Source organism: Rattus rattus, chromosome 18 (genome assembly GCF_011064425.1).
Source record: "Rattus rattus isolate New Zealand chromosome 18, Rrattus_CSIRO_v1, whole genome shotgun sequence".
Classification (NCBI taxonomy): Eukaryota; Metazoa; Chordata; class Mammalia; order Rodentia; family Muridae; genus Rattus; species Rattus rattus.
The window spans coordinates 8,837,885-8,851,985 of NC_046171.1; the positions used below are offsets into that span (position 1 = coordinate 8,837,885).

Consider the following 14,101-nt stretch of genomic DNA (forward strand, 5'->3'; position numbering starts at 1 on the left):
CAGCCACGTTGGGTGTTTTATTTCTTTGTGAAATGACCAAACAATGCATTATCCTTCTTCATGTGGTCTGGTAAAGACAGAAGAGAAGAACGATTTTTCAAGGATGTCAGGGGCCGGAACAAAGCTAGAAAGGGACTCCTAAAGGGTTATGCAGAAGAAGCGGTGGCTCGGTCTCCTCAGAAGGACGAGGTCCTGGGCTTCACGGCAATAGTCATAGCCCATTCATTTCTATGACCTCAGAGGTTACTACTGGTCTCCTCCAGGAAGAAGTAGGGCCCCGAGTCATATGGGATCCTCCAGGACCAAGGTGAGAGTTGTGGGGTTGTAGAATATTCCATCAACAGCATTTCTCAGAGACAGATATCTTCTAGAAAGAGAACCCACAGTTTAAGAGCGGGGTCTCCTCCTTCCTCCCAGTCACTTACCATGGGCAACTTTGTAACATCCCCCTCTCTTCCCAACAACCCTTCCTTTATGTTGTAACCATCTCCTTCCCTAAAACTCCCCCTGGCCTCCACTCCTCTTGGCCCGATTTGCTCAGATTCAATGAATTCCCTGAGACATGGATACAGTGAACACCCCAGGACGTGGATACACTCTTCTGATTATAGCTTCTTGTATCTGCTTGTAACTCTCCTAATCTCCTTTTCACCTCATCTGCTTCAGACCCATGGCTGCTGTGATTCACGCACCCCCTTTCTTTCCCTAAGCAGCTTGTTACATATCAGGTACTCACCACATAAATGAAGAGCCCAGCACAGAGTCCCGTGACCATGACCACAGAAGCCAGGGTGATGAGAAAGATTTCCCAGGGCTTCAGAGACCCACTGGGCTTCACCTCCATCCCCGGAGTCCCAGTGTGACTGGAGGTGATATGTGTTCCAGTTGAAACTGTCAGTATAGGGTTACTGTGGGCCGTGCTCAAGCCAGAGCTGGAAGCTATGCTGGTTCTAGTGGGGGTTGAGGTGGATGAAGAGTCTGAGGCTGTGCTGGACACAGTGGTTATCGGGGTGGATGTAGACACAGAGGCTGTGCTGGTCCTACTGGTGGTCGGGGAAGATGAAGAGTTTGAGGCTGTGCTGGACCCAGTGGTGGTTGGGGTGGATGAAGAGTTTGAGGCTGTGATGGACCCAGTGGTAGTTGGGGTGGATATAGACACAGAGGCTGTGATGGACCCAGTGGTGGTGGGCATAGATGTAGAGGAAGAAGCTATGCTGGTCCCAGTGTTGGTTGGTGTAGATGGAGAGGAAGAAGCTATGCTGGTCCCAGTGTTGGTTGGTGTAGATGGAGAGGAAGAAGCTATGCTGGTCCCAGGTGGTGGTGTAGATGGAGAGGAAGAAGCTATGCTGGTCCCAGTGTTGGTTGGTGTAGATGGAGAGGAAGAAGCTATGCTGGTCCCAGTGTTGGTGGGTGTAGATGGAGAGGAAGAAGCTATGCTGGTCCCAGTGTTGGTGGGTGTAGATGGAGAGGAAGAAGCTATGCTGGTCACAGTGTTGGTGGGTGTAGATGGAGAGGAAGAAGCTATGCTGGTCCCAGTGTTGGTTGGTGTAGATGGAGAGGAAGAAGCTATGCTGGTCCCAGTGTTGGTGGGTGTAGATGGAGAGGAAGAAGCTATGCTGGTCCCAGTGTTGGTTGGTGTAGATGGAGAGGAAGAAGCTATGCTGGTCCCAGTGTTGGTGGGTGTAGATGGAGAGGAAGAAGCTATGCTGGTCCCAGTGTTGGTTGGTGTAGATGGAGAGGAAGAAGCTATGCTGGTCCCAGTGTTGGTGGGTGTAGATGGAGAGGAAGAAGCTATGCTGGTCCCAGTGTTGGTTGGTGTAGATGGAGAGGAAGAAGCTATGCTGGTCCCAGTGTTGGTTGGTGTAGATGGAGAGGAAGAAGCTATGCTGGTCACAGTGATGGTTGGTGTAGATGGAGAGGAAGAAGCTATGCTGGTCACAGTGATGGTTGGTGTAGATGGAGAGGAAGAAGCTAGGCTGGTCACTGGTCACAGTGGAAGACAGGGGCAATGAAGAGTTTGAGTCTGTGCTGGAACCCGTGGTCGTCGAGGTGGATGGAGAGGAAGAAGCTATGTTGGTCACAGTGTTGGTGAGCATAGATGTAGAAGAAGCAGCTATGCTGGTCACAGTGGTAGACAGGGGCGATGTAGAGACAGAGGCTGTGCTGGTCCCAGTGGTGGTGGGCGTAGATGGAGAGGAAGAAGCTATGCTGGTCACAGTGGAAGACAGGAGCGATGAAGAGTTTGAGTCTGTGCTGGACCCAGTGGTCATCGAGGTGGATGGTAGAGGAAGAAGCTATATGTTGGTCCAGTGTTGGTGAGCATAGATGTAGAAGAAGCAGCTATGCTGGTCCCAGTGGTAGACAGGGGCGATGAAGAGTCAGAGGCTGTGCTGGACCCAGTGGTGGTTGGTGTAGATGGAGAGGAAGAAGCTATGCTGGACCCAGTGGTCATCGAGGTGGATGGAGAGGAAGAAGCTATGTTGGTCACAGTGGTAGACAGGGGTGATAAAGAGTCAGAGGCTGTGCTGGACCCAGTGGTCGTCGGGGTGGGTGTAGAGGAGGAAGCTATGCTGGTGCTGGACCCAGTGGTGGTCAGCGTAGATGTAAAGGAAGAAGCTATGCTGGTCACAGTGAAGAGGAAGACAGGGGAGATGAAGAGTCAGAGGCTGTGCTGGACCCTGTGGTGGTCGGGATGGATGGAGAGTTTGAGGCTGTGCTGGACCCCGTGGTCGTCAGGGTAGATGTAGAGGAGGAAGCTATGCTGGTGCTGGACCCAGGGGTGGTTGGGATGGATGAAGAGGCAGAGACTGTGCTGGTCACTGTTGGTGCAAGATTGGAGCGTATGTTGGAGTTAGTTAGGGCAGATCCTGTGGTATATTAGAAGTTTTTTTCTGAATAGGAAAGACCATTAAAGACAAGTAGTGGGTTGGGGATTTAGCTCAGTGGTAGAGCGCTTGCCTAGCAAGCGCGAGGCCCTGGGTTCTGTCCCCAGCTCCAAAAAAAAAAAAAAAAAAAAAAAAAAAAAAAAAAAGACGGGGTTGGGGATTTAGCTCAGTGGTAGAGCGCTTACCTAGCAAGCACAAGGCCCTGGGTTCAGTCCCCAGCTCCGAAAAAAAAAAAAAAAAAAAAAAAAAAAAAAAAAAAAAGACAATCAGACATGGGTGATTTTGCAGTGCTTCCTCCTTTGTCAAATTCATCACATGGGTGATTTTATCCAGTGGTGCCCTGTAGACACCTTTATCATCAGTTATGCAATCAATAATTATAAACACTGATATTTTCTTTGTCCCCTTGGAGGTCAGAAGAATGTGTTGGACTCCCTGGAACTGGAATTCGAGATGGTTGTTGGCCACCATGTGGGTTCTGGGAATGGAACTTTGTCCTTGAAGAGCAGCCCATGCTCCAAACTACTGAGCCATCGCTCCAGCCCCACAGTGAATGTAGCCTAGACTGCAGCAGACCCTGCCTAAACAAACAACAGAAAATCCTACAAGTAGCTGAACAAAATAAGAGCCATGATGACATCAAAAAAGCAAGTCTGAGTTTATCTGATGGTAAATATTCCATATTCTCACATTAAAAAAAAAAACCCTAAGTTTTAAAAAATATACCATGAAGGAATTGGATGGCTAGGAGCACCCACCTTAGTAGTAAGCATTTGCCAAACACAGCATGAATGTGCAGATGCTTATGGACAAACACACACACACACACACACACACACACACACACACACACACACACACACACAAACACAGAAACAGAGACAGAGAAACAGAGAAAGACAGAGAGACAAGAGACAGAGACAGAGAGAGACACAGAGACACAGAGACACAAGGACACAGGCACAGAGACAGAGAGACAGAGACACACAGACACAAGGACACAGGCACAGAGACAGAGAGAGACAGAGACAGAGACACAGAGACACAAGGACACAGGCACAGAGACAGAGAGACACAGAGACACACAGACACAAGGACACAGACAGAGAGACAGAGAGACACAGGGACACAGGGACACAGGCACAGAGACAGAGAGAGACAGAGACAGAGACACACAGACACAAGGACACAGGAGACAGAGACAGAGACACAGAGAGACACAGCACAGAGACAGAGACAGAGACAGAGACACACAGACACAAGGACACAGGCACAGAGACAGAGAGAGACAGAGACACAGAGGCAGAAAGAGACAGAGAGAGAGAAACAGGCAGACAGGAGCGGGGAGGGTCGAGAATTACCAGGTAGCTGGATAAAAGTTTTATATCTGTGTGTGTGTGGTGTGCATGTGTATAAATATTTAATGTATTCTGTTGCTATTATCAAATCTCCAACAAAAGCAACCTTAAAGGAGGAAGGATTTATTCGTCTCACAGTCCCTGGTCATGGTTCCTTCTTGCAGGGCAGCCAAGGGTGACCCAAAGTAGACCAGGCAAGTGAAAGGGGGTGGATTGGACTAGGAACGTCTTAAAGGATAAAATTAACGAATTAAAATATAGTTTGGAGGACGGGCTGGAGAGGTAGCTTACTGGTTAAGAATGCTTGCTGCTTTCGGGAGAACCGAGTTTGGTTCCCAACATTCATATCAGGCAGCTCACAGCCACCTAAACTCCAGCTCCAGGGAGTCCAACACCCCGTTCTGCTCTCCTCAGCTCTGTGCACATGGGGTGCACAGATATGCATGCAGACCAAATAAGTAAATTGTAGTTGGCTTGATTTTTTTTTTTTCTTTTCTTTTCTTTTTTTTTTTTTTTTTTTTCCCCCGCCACCGCATTCCTATGTCAGACAAAACAAGAGAAAAAAAGAAAACACAACTGGACAAAAAAAAAAAAAACCCCCACCCCAGAAAAACGCCCCCGGCACGCGGCCCCCCACAAAGAAAAAAAAGGGGGGGGCGGGGGGGGGGGCGAAAAGAGTTAATGTGGGGTGGGGAAGGTGACAGGTTTTTTTTTTTTTTTTTTTTTTTGGAGAGGGCTCACTCTGTACCAGGTTGTCTTTTGAAATTACTCATCCTCCTGCCTCAGCTTCCTGCATGTTGAGATGAACAGGTCCCTGTGCTGAGAGGCACGGAGGGGGAGCGTTTCTTACACAGGTCAGTAGCCCAGCCTTTATTATAACATATCGGAAGCCTCCTGGAAGAAACCCAGTGAGAACTAAACCCACCGAGGACTTTCACCCTTCTGCTCTTTTGTAGAATCCAGAAGGTTCTTCCCGTCTACCTGAGATGGTGCTTCCTTCACAACCACCTCACTCAGGCAGCCTTCCTTTAACTTATGATTACGGTTCCTTTATGATCACGGTTGTCTTTAAAATTAACTTGCCAATACACCACTTATTATCCTCTGCCCATTTTTAAATTTTCAGAGTCCTGCTAGGTAGCTCTGGCTGGCTGCTGAGACCTCGGGCATGAGGGACCACGCCCAGCTCCATTGGTTTGATTCAACTTGACTTTTTTTTTTTAAATCTTTTGCTGAATTCCAAACCCAGGGCTTCCCATATACCGGGCAAGCATTCTGCCCACAAGCTACTTCTAGCCTCTTATTTTATCCTATGCTATGTTATTTCAAGACAGAGTCTCACCCCATCGACAAGGCTACTGTTGAACTTGCTCCGTAACCCAGATAAGCCTTGCCACCTTCCCACCTCAGGCTCCCTGGTACCTGGAATTACAGGCCTGGGCCAGCCCAGTTAGAGTTTTAGACCCTATTCTTCTAGGTCTAAGATTGATTTAGGGTGATTTGGAATCAGGGTTACAGACAGAAGAGAAAGGACACTTTAAAAACAGTCAAGTAGTCTCACTATTTAAACACCTAGCCCACACCACACAGGTTATCCCCCCTCACAGATGCATACACTGGGGCCTGGGAAAGCCGGTCCCACACGGCGTACTTAACAAGTGGAACCGTGACTTAGGTCGTAAGCAATGTGAGACCAGAGCCCACGGTGTCCGTTGCTGGCTCCTGGGCGATGATACACCATTCCCCCGACGCCTCCCACCTCCTCAAAAGCAGCCAGACCATCCACATTTAGATAAAAATCACTCACTTTCTAGAAGCAGGAGCTGCAGAAGCAGCCAGCACCAGAGATGGTTTTCCCTCTGCATCTTCCTCTGCCTCCTTGTGGCTGGCAGGCAGAGACACCTGGGTCCCAAAATGTGGCCGAGTTCTTGAGAAAGAGGAGGTAAAGATGAGCTCCCAAGAGCTCAGTTCTTCTAAGGGCTTTGTGCCTAGGGAGGAGGTGGCCCGATGCCCTGAGATGTCAAGTGTCCTCCGCACTGGGCTGTCACCTTTGTTCTCATCACCAAAGTGTGGCTGAGACCTTTATAGGTTCCTGTGGGCCAAGGAGAGGCCGGGCACTTATCTTGACAGACTGCCAGGTGTGGGTATGTAAGGAAACCGTACTGACAGGCCTGGGAAGGCAATGGCCTAGGGGTCAAGGGGGATGGCACTAAGACAAAGAGTGGCACGATCACACTGTGCCGGGTTTGAAACAGGAAGAGAAAAGGGAAAGATCAAGATTGTCAGAGGGAAGGGACCCGCCCCTGAGGCAGGGATGGGGTCAGAAACCTGTTCTAGCTCATTCGTTTCCTGGTCAAGAAATTCTGCGGTTTGACGTGAGCAGGGGAGAAGCCCCAAGGATCTCAGCTGAAGGGCAGGACCCTACGTCACCACTGAATCAACTGAGGAAGAGAGAAGACCCAGGTTCAGTGGAACCATCTTCACGCTCTCTGTTCATTTTTCTGTTGTTATCACACAGGACTCGTCTTAGTTTGGTCTCTGTGACAAAACAGCCTGACCAAAAGCAACCGAGGGAGGGAAAGATTTATTTATTTGGCTTACACTACCAGGTCACAGCCCACCGTTGAGGGAAGTCAGAGAAGAGATACAAGGAGCTTGAGGCAGAAACTCCATGGAGAATGGCTGTTTTTTTTTCCTCTCACTCTCTGGCTCTCTCTCTCTCTGGCTCCCTTGCCAGCTCATGCTCAGCTTGCTTTCTTATAAAGAGAAAGACCACCTACCTCGGGATAGCACTGCCCACAGTGGGCTGGACACTTCTGTGTCAATATTCAAGATGGCCTCCTACAGACATGCCTATAGGTCAATATTCTCCAGGTATATTCCTCCATCCAGACTTCTCTCAGATAATGCTAGGCTGTGCTAAGTTGACAATTACTGTTAATCTGGGCAATGCCTGAAGCTGGAGACTTTAAAAAAAAAAAAAAGAGAGAGAGAGATTGATTTAGCTCATTTTTAGGAGGCTCAAAATACAAGATCAGGGGGTTGGGGATTTAGCTCAGTGGTAGAGCACTTGCCTAGCAAGCACAAGGCCCTGGGTTCGGTCCCCAGCTCCAAAAAAACAAAACAAACAAAACAAAACAAAACAAAAAAAAACAAGATCAGGCAGTCCCCAGTACTCGGCTCTGGTGAAGACTGTTCGTTGGAACATGATGGATGATGTCATGATGGACGATGTCATGGTGGGTGATGTCATGGCAGGAGCACATGTGAATGGAATGGATCGCACGGTGAGATATGAAGAAAGGGTTTTTGGGAATACACTAGGTCCTCTGTTCTCTCCCTGTTCTCTCCAGACCAAGAAAGTCCCGACCATAAGGAAAGCATCGACCCCTCTCAAAGGCCTCCTAGGCCTCTTGACTCTGAACTGTGGGTGTGCCCCGCCCTTGGAGCTTTCCCACCTAGGACCCTTCTCATCTTTCCAAACATGGCGTCTTTCCATAGCATATACCAGGGTGAGTCACAGACTCTGCTTTGGGAGTCTGAGTCTAATGGAAGAGGAACAGTCCAAATCCTCTACGAGCGTTGAGTTTGGTCCAGACACTTGGATGTTGCTGGCTCAGAGCCTGCATGGTCGGCTAAATGAATGTGAGCAGAGGGCTTGGGCGTTGGGGGTGTGGGGAAGGGGGGGTACGGGGAACATTTCTGCCGGTCCGTGTGCAGGCAAGTGGACATTCTCCATGAATAAGACCTGTGGTGAGAAAGCTGGCAGCTATCCGGAAGGCGAGAGGCAGCTTGGAACGAATGGGTCTGAGACAGGAAGGGATGTGGCGTGCTACGTAAGACTAGGAGGTAGGTCTCCATTGTGGCCACGACGGGCCACTCCTGAGACTAAGGCAAGAGGCTGCAGTAACAGGCGGGGTTCCAGTCTTGTGGCAACCCTTACTGTACAGCCAAAAAGTACTGAGGGCTCTCTAAGAAAAGAACCTTACCAGCCCAATCCAGACATAGCCGGAAGGAGGGATCTTGGATGCAAATTCAGGGTTTTGACTCAAGCTACCTTCCAAAAGCTGTACCGTGTGTACCGATCGGAATCTAAATGGGGCTAATCTCTACTCGTCCTCAAGGCAGGAAGGTTGGAACACTTTATTAATCCCCATGACTCATCTTCAGGTCACGCGCTAATGCCGTAAGCACTTTCATTCTGTCTTCTGTGGTCTGGGAGTTTGCTTTCTGAGACGGGGTTTGCCCTGTAGCCCCCAGGTTAGGCTCAAACTACAGACCCCCATCCCCGCCTTAATCCTCCCTAGTGCTAGGCCTACACCACTACACCCAGCAATTGTTTTTCCTTTTGTGTCTGTGTGGTGCTTGGGATGGAACCCCTGAGCCTTCTGCACACACGCCAGGCTGATCCACCACCACCACAGCTACCTACAACCCCTGGCTTTAATTCTACTCCATTCCTTTTCCTTCGTGAGAGACGTTACTGGTTTATGTGCCATCAGCCGAACATGGTCATACAAGCTGCACGCAGACACGAGGGAAACTGAGGAATACAGCTTGATCAACCTCACTGGGTGTAATGGCACGCGCCTGGAATGCCAGGACTTGGGAGGGAGAAGCAGAGAGAATACAGGGTTCAAAACCAGCTTCAGCCACATAGTAAGTTCGAAGCCCACCTAGGCTATGTGGAACCCTGTCTCAACGAACACATCTAACCCCTACCCCTCACAAAAAATAACAACAATGAAAAAAAAACCCAAAACCCTAAATCTGACCACAGATTTTGCGGGCAGGTCTGAAGCCCTGACACACATTTAAACCCCTTTGCTTCTACTTTTAACTTTCTTTTTTTTTTTTTTTTTTTTTTTTTTTTCGAGCTGGGGACCGAACCCAGGGCCTTGCTTGCTATAGGCAAGTGCTCTACCACTGAGCTAAATCCCCAACCCCTACTTTTAACGTTTCTAACAGTGAAAGTCTTTATGGACCCGAGCCAGCTTGAGTTGTTTCCTCCTTAGCTTTCTCTCGTTTTACATTTAAGATATCTGACAGTATGTAGATTTCCCTGAGAATGTCACCTGTAGATGTTATCTGAGAGCCATGCTGAGGAAACGGCCTTCCTCAGAGAACACATGTTCTGTGTGTGTTTTCCCAAGCACACACAGGCATGGCCAATTGAGGATTCTTTAAATTGGGTTATAAGATTGGGGGGGGGGGCTTATTTGTTTTGTTTCGAGACTGGACCTCACTCTGTATGTAGCCCTCACTGTCCTGAGACTCGCCATGTATACTACAATGGCCTTGAATTTACAGAGATCCCCCTGCCTCTGCTTTCTGAGCACTGGGAGTGAAGGCATGAACCACCACACCTGATTCCATTTTTTTTTCCTTTTTTAAAAAACAAACAAACAAAATTTTATGTCAGGCATGATAGTATACCTCTTTAATCCTAGCCCTCAGGAAGCAGAGGCAGGAGGATATCAGTGAATTCAAAGCCAACCTCCTCTACAAATCAAGTTCCAGGACAGCCAGGACTACAAAGAGAGACCCTATATAAAAGGGCAACGTTTATTGGTGTGGGGTGGTAAAAAAAAAAGGGTATTGGATCTCTGGGGCTGAGTCAAACATCTGTGGGTACTAGATACTGAACTTGTGTCTCTAGAAGACCAGCAATGTGTTAAACCAAGATGAATCTGTTGTTTTTATTTATTTATTTATTTACTTGTTTATTCATTTATTTTAAAATTCTTTATAGGGAGCTGGAGAGATAACTTAGAAATTAAGAACACTGTTCTTCCAAAGGACTCAGGATCCTAACACCCACAAGATGGCTCACAGCCAATTACGACTCCGGTTCCAGGGGATCCAGGATCCTAGTCTGGATCCCGGGGTACTTCACTCAGGTGGTGCATTTGCAGACAACACACACACACACACACACACACACACACACACACACACACACAAGGCAAAAATAAATACTGAGTTTCTGCACGGGAAGTGGACATGCGTGGAAAGGGGGACATTCCTAGCGCTACCAGAATATTGAGAGCATGCTGTGGGGTGTGTGTGTGTAAAAGGCTTTGGTCCTGACCCAAGTCACCTAAGAACCAGGCATGGCTCTTAGGAGGCAGACACAGGCAGATCTTTGTGAGCTTAAGGTCAGCCTTGTCTATGTAGTGAGCTCCAGGCCAGCCAGTGCTACACAGTGAGACCCTTTTTCAAAGAAATAAATAGCAATAAATAAACAAATTCCAAGTCTTATTTTTTTTTTTTTTTTTTTAGGAGGCTGACCGAACCCAGGACCATAGGCAAGTCTGCCATCTTTTTTTTTTTTTAAATCCCCAACCCCCAAGTTTATTATAATAACATTGACTGTAGGAGTCTTCAGACAGGACCATAGGTCTGACCCATTGCAGATGGTTTGAGTGACCTTGTGGTGGGATTTGAACTCAGACCAAAAGTTATATTAAATGCTCTTAAACTTACCATTTCTCTCAGCCCCATCTGCCATCTTTTTTTTGACCCGGAGTGGGTGACTCTAGCTGAAAGTTATATTAAATACTTAAACTTACTGTTTGTTTCTCAGGGCATATGTTTCTTACCCTTCCCCGTACCACATCAAGAGATTGGCAATTTTACCTGTATTTTCTTTTAGGTAGGATGAATTTCATTTTAGTTTATATCTGCAGGGAGGGTTCTAGATTTAAGCCAGATCCACTCCTGGACAGGATCACTTGGATTGGTCTGTGAAAGGCGAAATAACTTGAGCTCAAATTCCATGGGTTTCTTTCTGCTTCCTTGTTCTTCTTTAATCTTTTATGCCAACCTGGGCTTGTTTGTTTACCTAGGGTCACCCCATGTAGCCCAGACTGCCCTCAAACTCTTGTCCCTCCGCTGTAGCCCTGTGAGTGCTAGCTTTATAGGTGTGTGTCACAGCGGTTGACTCAGTTTCCCTTTTACCTTGAGCACTGTTTGCTCTCCTGCCAATTCCACATTCCCTTGGAGATGTATCAGCCATCCCTTTTCCTTCAGGCTATTTTTGGAGAGGACACCTGCTCCATTAAGTCATATTGTCTCGTTCTGTTGCTACAATGAAACAATCTGGCCAAAAGCAACTTAGGGGAGGAAAGAGTTTATTTGGTTTATAACTCTAGGTTACAGCCAATCATAGAGGGAAATTGAGGCAGGAACTGGAAGGTAGTTTCCTACCTGAGATTGTGTGAAGGTACCCAAAGTCTATGTCCCAATCTAGAGCTTGGTCTGAAGCACGGGTCCTGTTCACTCTAGAGTATGCAAGACAGCTCAGAGGGCTAAGGTGCCAGCTGCCGAGCCTGAGGACCTGAGTTTAATCCCCCAGGACTCACATGGTAAAAGGAAAGAATGTATCTCTCCATGTTTTCCTCTAACCTCTGTGTGTCAGCTGTGGCATGCATGCATTCCACCTCCTGCGGTCAGTAAATGCGTGTAATGAAAACTTGTTAAAAAAATGAATTTTATAAATGAATTTATAAATGTCACCAAAAAAATCTATCTGGATACCAAAATGATGCTTTTTCTCCCTTTTCCCACACATGCTCATTCTTCGTGTACAGAAACTCAGCCCTACCCCACGCATAGCAACTATGGGACAGGGGTGAAACATCCACCTGGTCTGACCGCGTTTGTCGGTTGTAGGCGCGATGGCTGTTCCCAGTTGTCTACATCTGGAAGGAACTACAATCCACAAGTGGAGGGCACACCTGTGACCCAGATCTTGAGGCTGCAAAACACAGGCCTTTTTTTTTTTTTTTTTTTTCCTTTTTTGGAGCTGGGGACCAAACCCAGGGCCTTTTGCTTGCTAGGCAAGCGCTCTACCACTGCGCTAAATCCCCAACCCCAAGACACAGGCCTTTGATCCAGAGACAAAATCCCTTTAATCCCAGGAGACAGAGGGAAACAGATCTCTGAGTTCAAGGCCAACCTGGACAGAGCAAATTCTAAGTAAAGAACAGCTTAGGTCCCGGCCTGGTGGTACACACTTTCAATCTGGGCTACACCTTCTGCTGGAGTCTACAGCAGGACAATGGAAAAAGGAAGGATTTGTTTTTAACCTGCTTGCACTTACTTGCCAGCACGTCTGTTGGAACCTACTTCTCCAGAAGACCAGCTGAAACACCCAGCCTCGTGGGACTGAGCAACGACTAGATTCTAGGTCTTCCCATTCCCAGCTTCTCATTGTTGGGTTAGTTGGACGGCAGACTGTAAGCCATTCCAAGAGATTCCCTTAACATATAGAGAGATATCCCATGTCTTCTGTGACTCTAGAGAGCCCTGACTAAATACAGTGTGCTTATTGATACTGCCTGACCCTATTATACGGGGAACCATTGCTGTCTTTGGGAAAGGTATTCAGTTAGTGGAAGTGTTGGTATTCTGTCTAAGCTCCACCCCCATGGGTACCTGGCAATAGCCAGGTAAGCTCCGCCCCACAGTTGCCTGGCAACAGCCAGCTGTACCTGACAGCTGCTTGGCCCCTCCTCTCTCTCTCTTGCTTTTATTCTTCTCTGCTCTCTGCCCTCTTTGTCCCTGTCCCTTCTCTCCCCATCCACTCCTCCCCATCCCCCACATGCCTGTGACCAGTCTTTGTTCCTCCCCTCTTCTACTCTTCTTCTCTCATTAAACCTCTCCATGTGGAACCATATTGGCTTGGTGTGTTCTGCCTGGATGCGGGCCGAGATTTAAACCCCAACAGGAAGGACTGTCTGGACCTTCTGATCTGAGGATGAGGTTGGTGATGCTGCCACAGGGCTACACCCACGCCAAGGGTATTTTAGGAGTTGTTGAGATCATGCGTGGAGTCTCTTCCGGGAGTCGCAGTAACAGAACCAGTGGTGGCCCTATCATGTGCTCTAGTTTCTGCGGAGGTCATCACCATTGTCCAGGGTCTCTAAGTGGCCTCGGAGCCTGAACTGGAAGGCGGAATGGATGGAGATGCTGCAGAGAGAAATTGGCAACATCTGGAGTGCTGGGGACCCCGCGGCTCTTTTGGAGACTTTGGTGGCTCCAAGAAGTGCACTGGAGACCCTCATTGGCACAGACATTCTGGTGGAGGATGCGGTTGAGAGGGAAGCTATTGTGGTCTCACGGAGTGTAGTGGAAGCATGGCCGGCGGGCGTGTGCCGACATTATCCCCTGAGGATACGGAAGGCAAGGACACCATGGCAGCGAACAAGGTGACCACGGGTGCGTTTACAAAGGCCCTGTAGATAGAAACTCAGAGGTTCAGAGGTTTAGGGAAGGAGGAATCCCTAGTGTGGTTGACCAGTATCCATGGGAGCGCAGCCCTGAGAATGGGTGGTTTTCTGCCTTTGGCTGGTTGTGGGAGAGAAAGCCAGGCTGTCCCATCTGTGAACAGGCAGAAACCAACCTAGCAGATCTCATGCAGGGAGAAGGGAGTCCAGACCCAGCTCTGCTCCAAAAAGAAATCCAAGATCTACCCACCAGGGAGAGCCTCGGGAGAAGGAAGAGCTGCCGTTTAATGACCAGCCTAGGCTCCAGAACCTGCGCTCTGGGTCTTGAGCAATCCAAGTTCCCGCAGTGACCTCCTCCAGGAGGCAGAAGGACACAGGCATGCAGGAAGGCAGTACATGCCCTCCAGACCTGCTTCTCAAGTACCTGTGCTTCAAGTGGCCCCAGCCCTGAGCTCATTAGAGGACTTCCCTGTGGGTTTCAGGGTAATAATTAGTGAAGAGAGACAGGAGTTCACAGGGGAGCTGCACTCAGTCGGATGGCTAGACTCTAGAGGAAAGGCTGTTGTTGTTATTATTATTACTCTTTTGTTGTTGTTGCCTAGTTGGAGGAATTCAGGGTGGGGTGGGG

General features: G+C 48.4%; 1 protein-coding gene across 1 annotated transcript; it reads right to left on the minus strand.

Moving 5' to 3' along the window:
- Window positions 1-211: 211 nt before the first annotated feature.
- On the minus strand, window positions 212-13,408 carry LOC116887595 (mucin-21-like). The gene is given in 6 exon segments (XM_032889217.1): window positions 212-316; window positions 319-367; window positions 653-657; window positions 740-1,107; window positions 2,329-2,576; window positions 13,368-13,408. Coding segments are annotated over 6 exon segments (816 nt in total).
- Window positions 13,409-14,101: the final 693 nt, after the last annotated feature.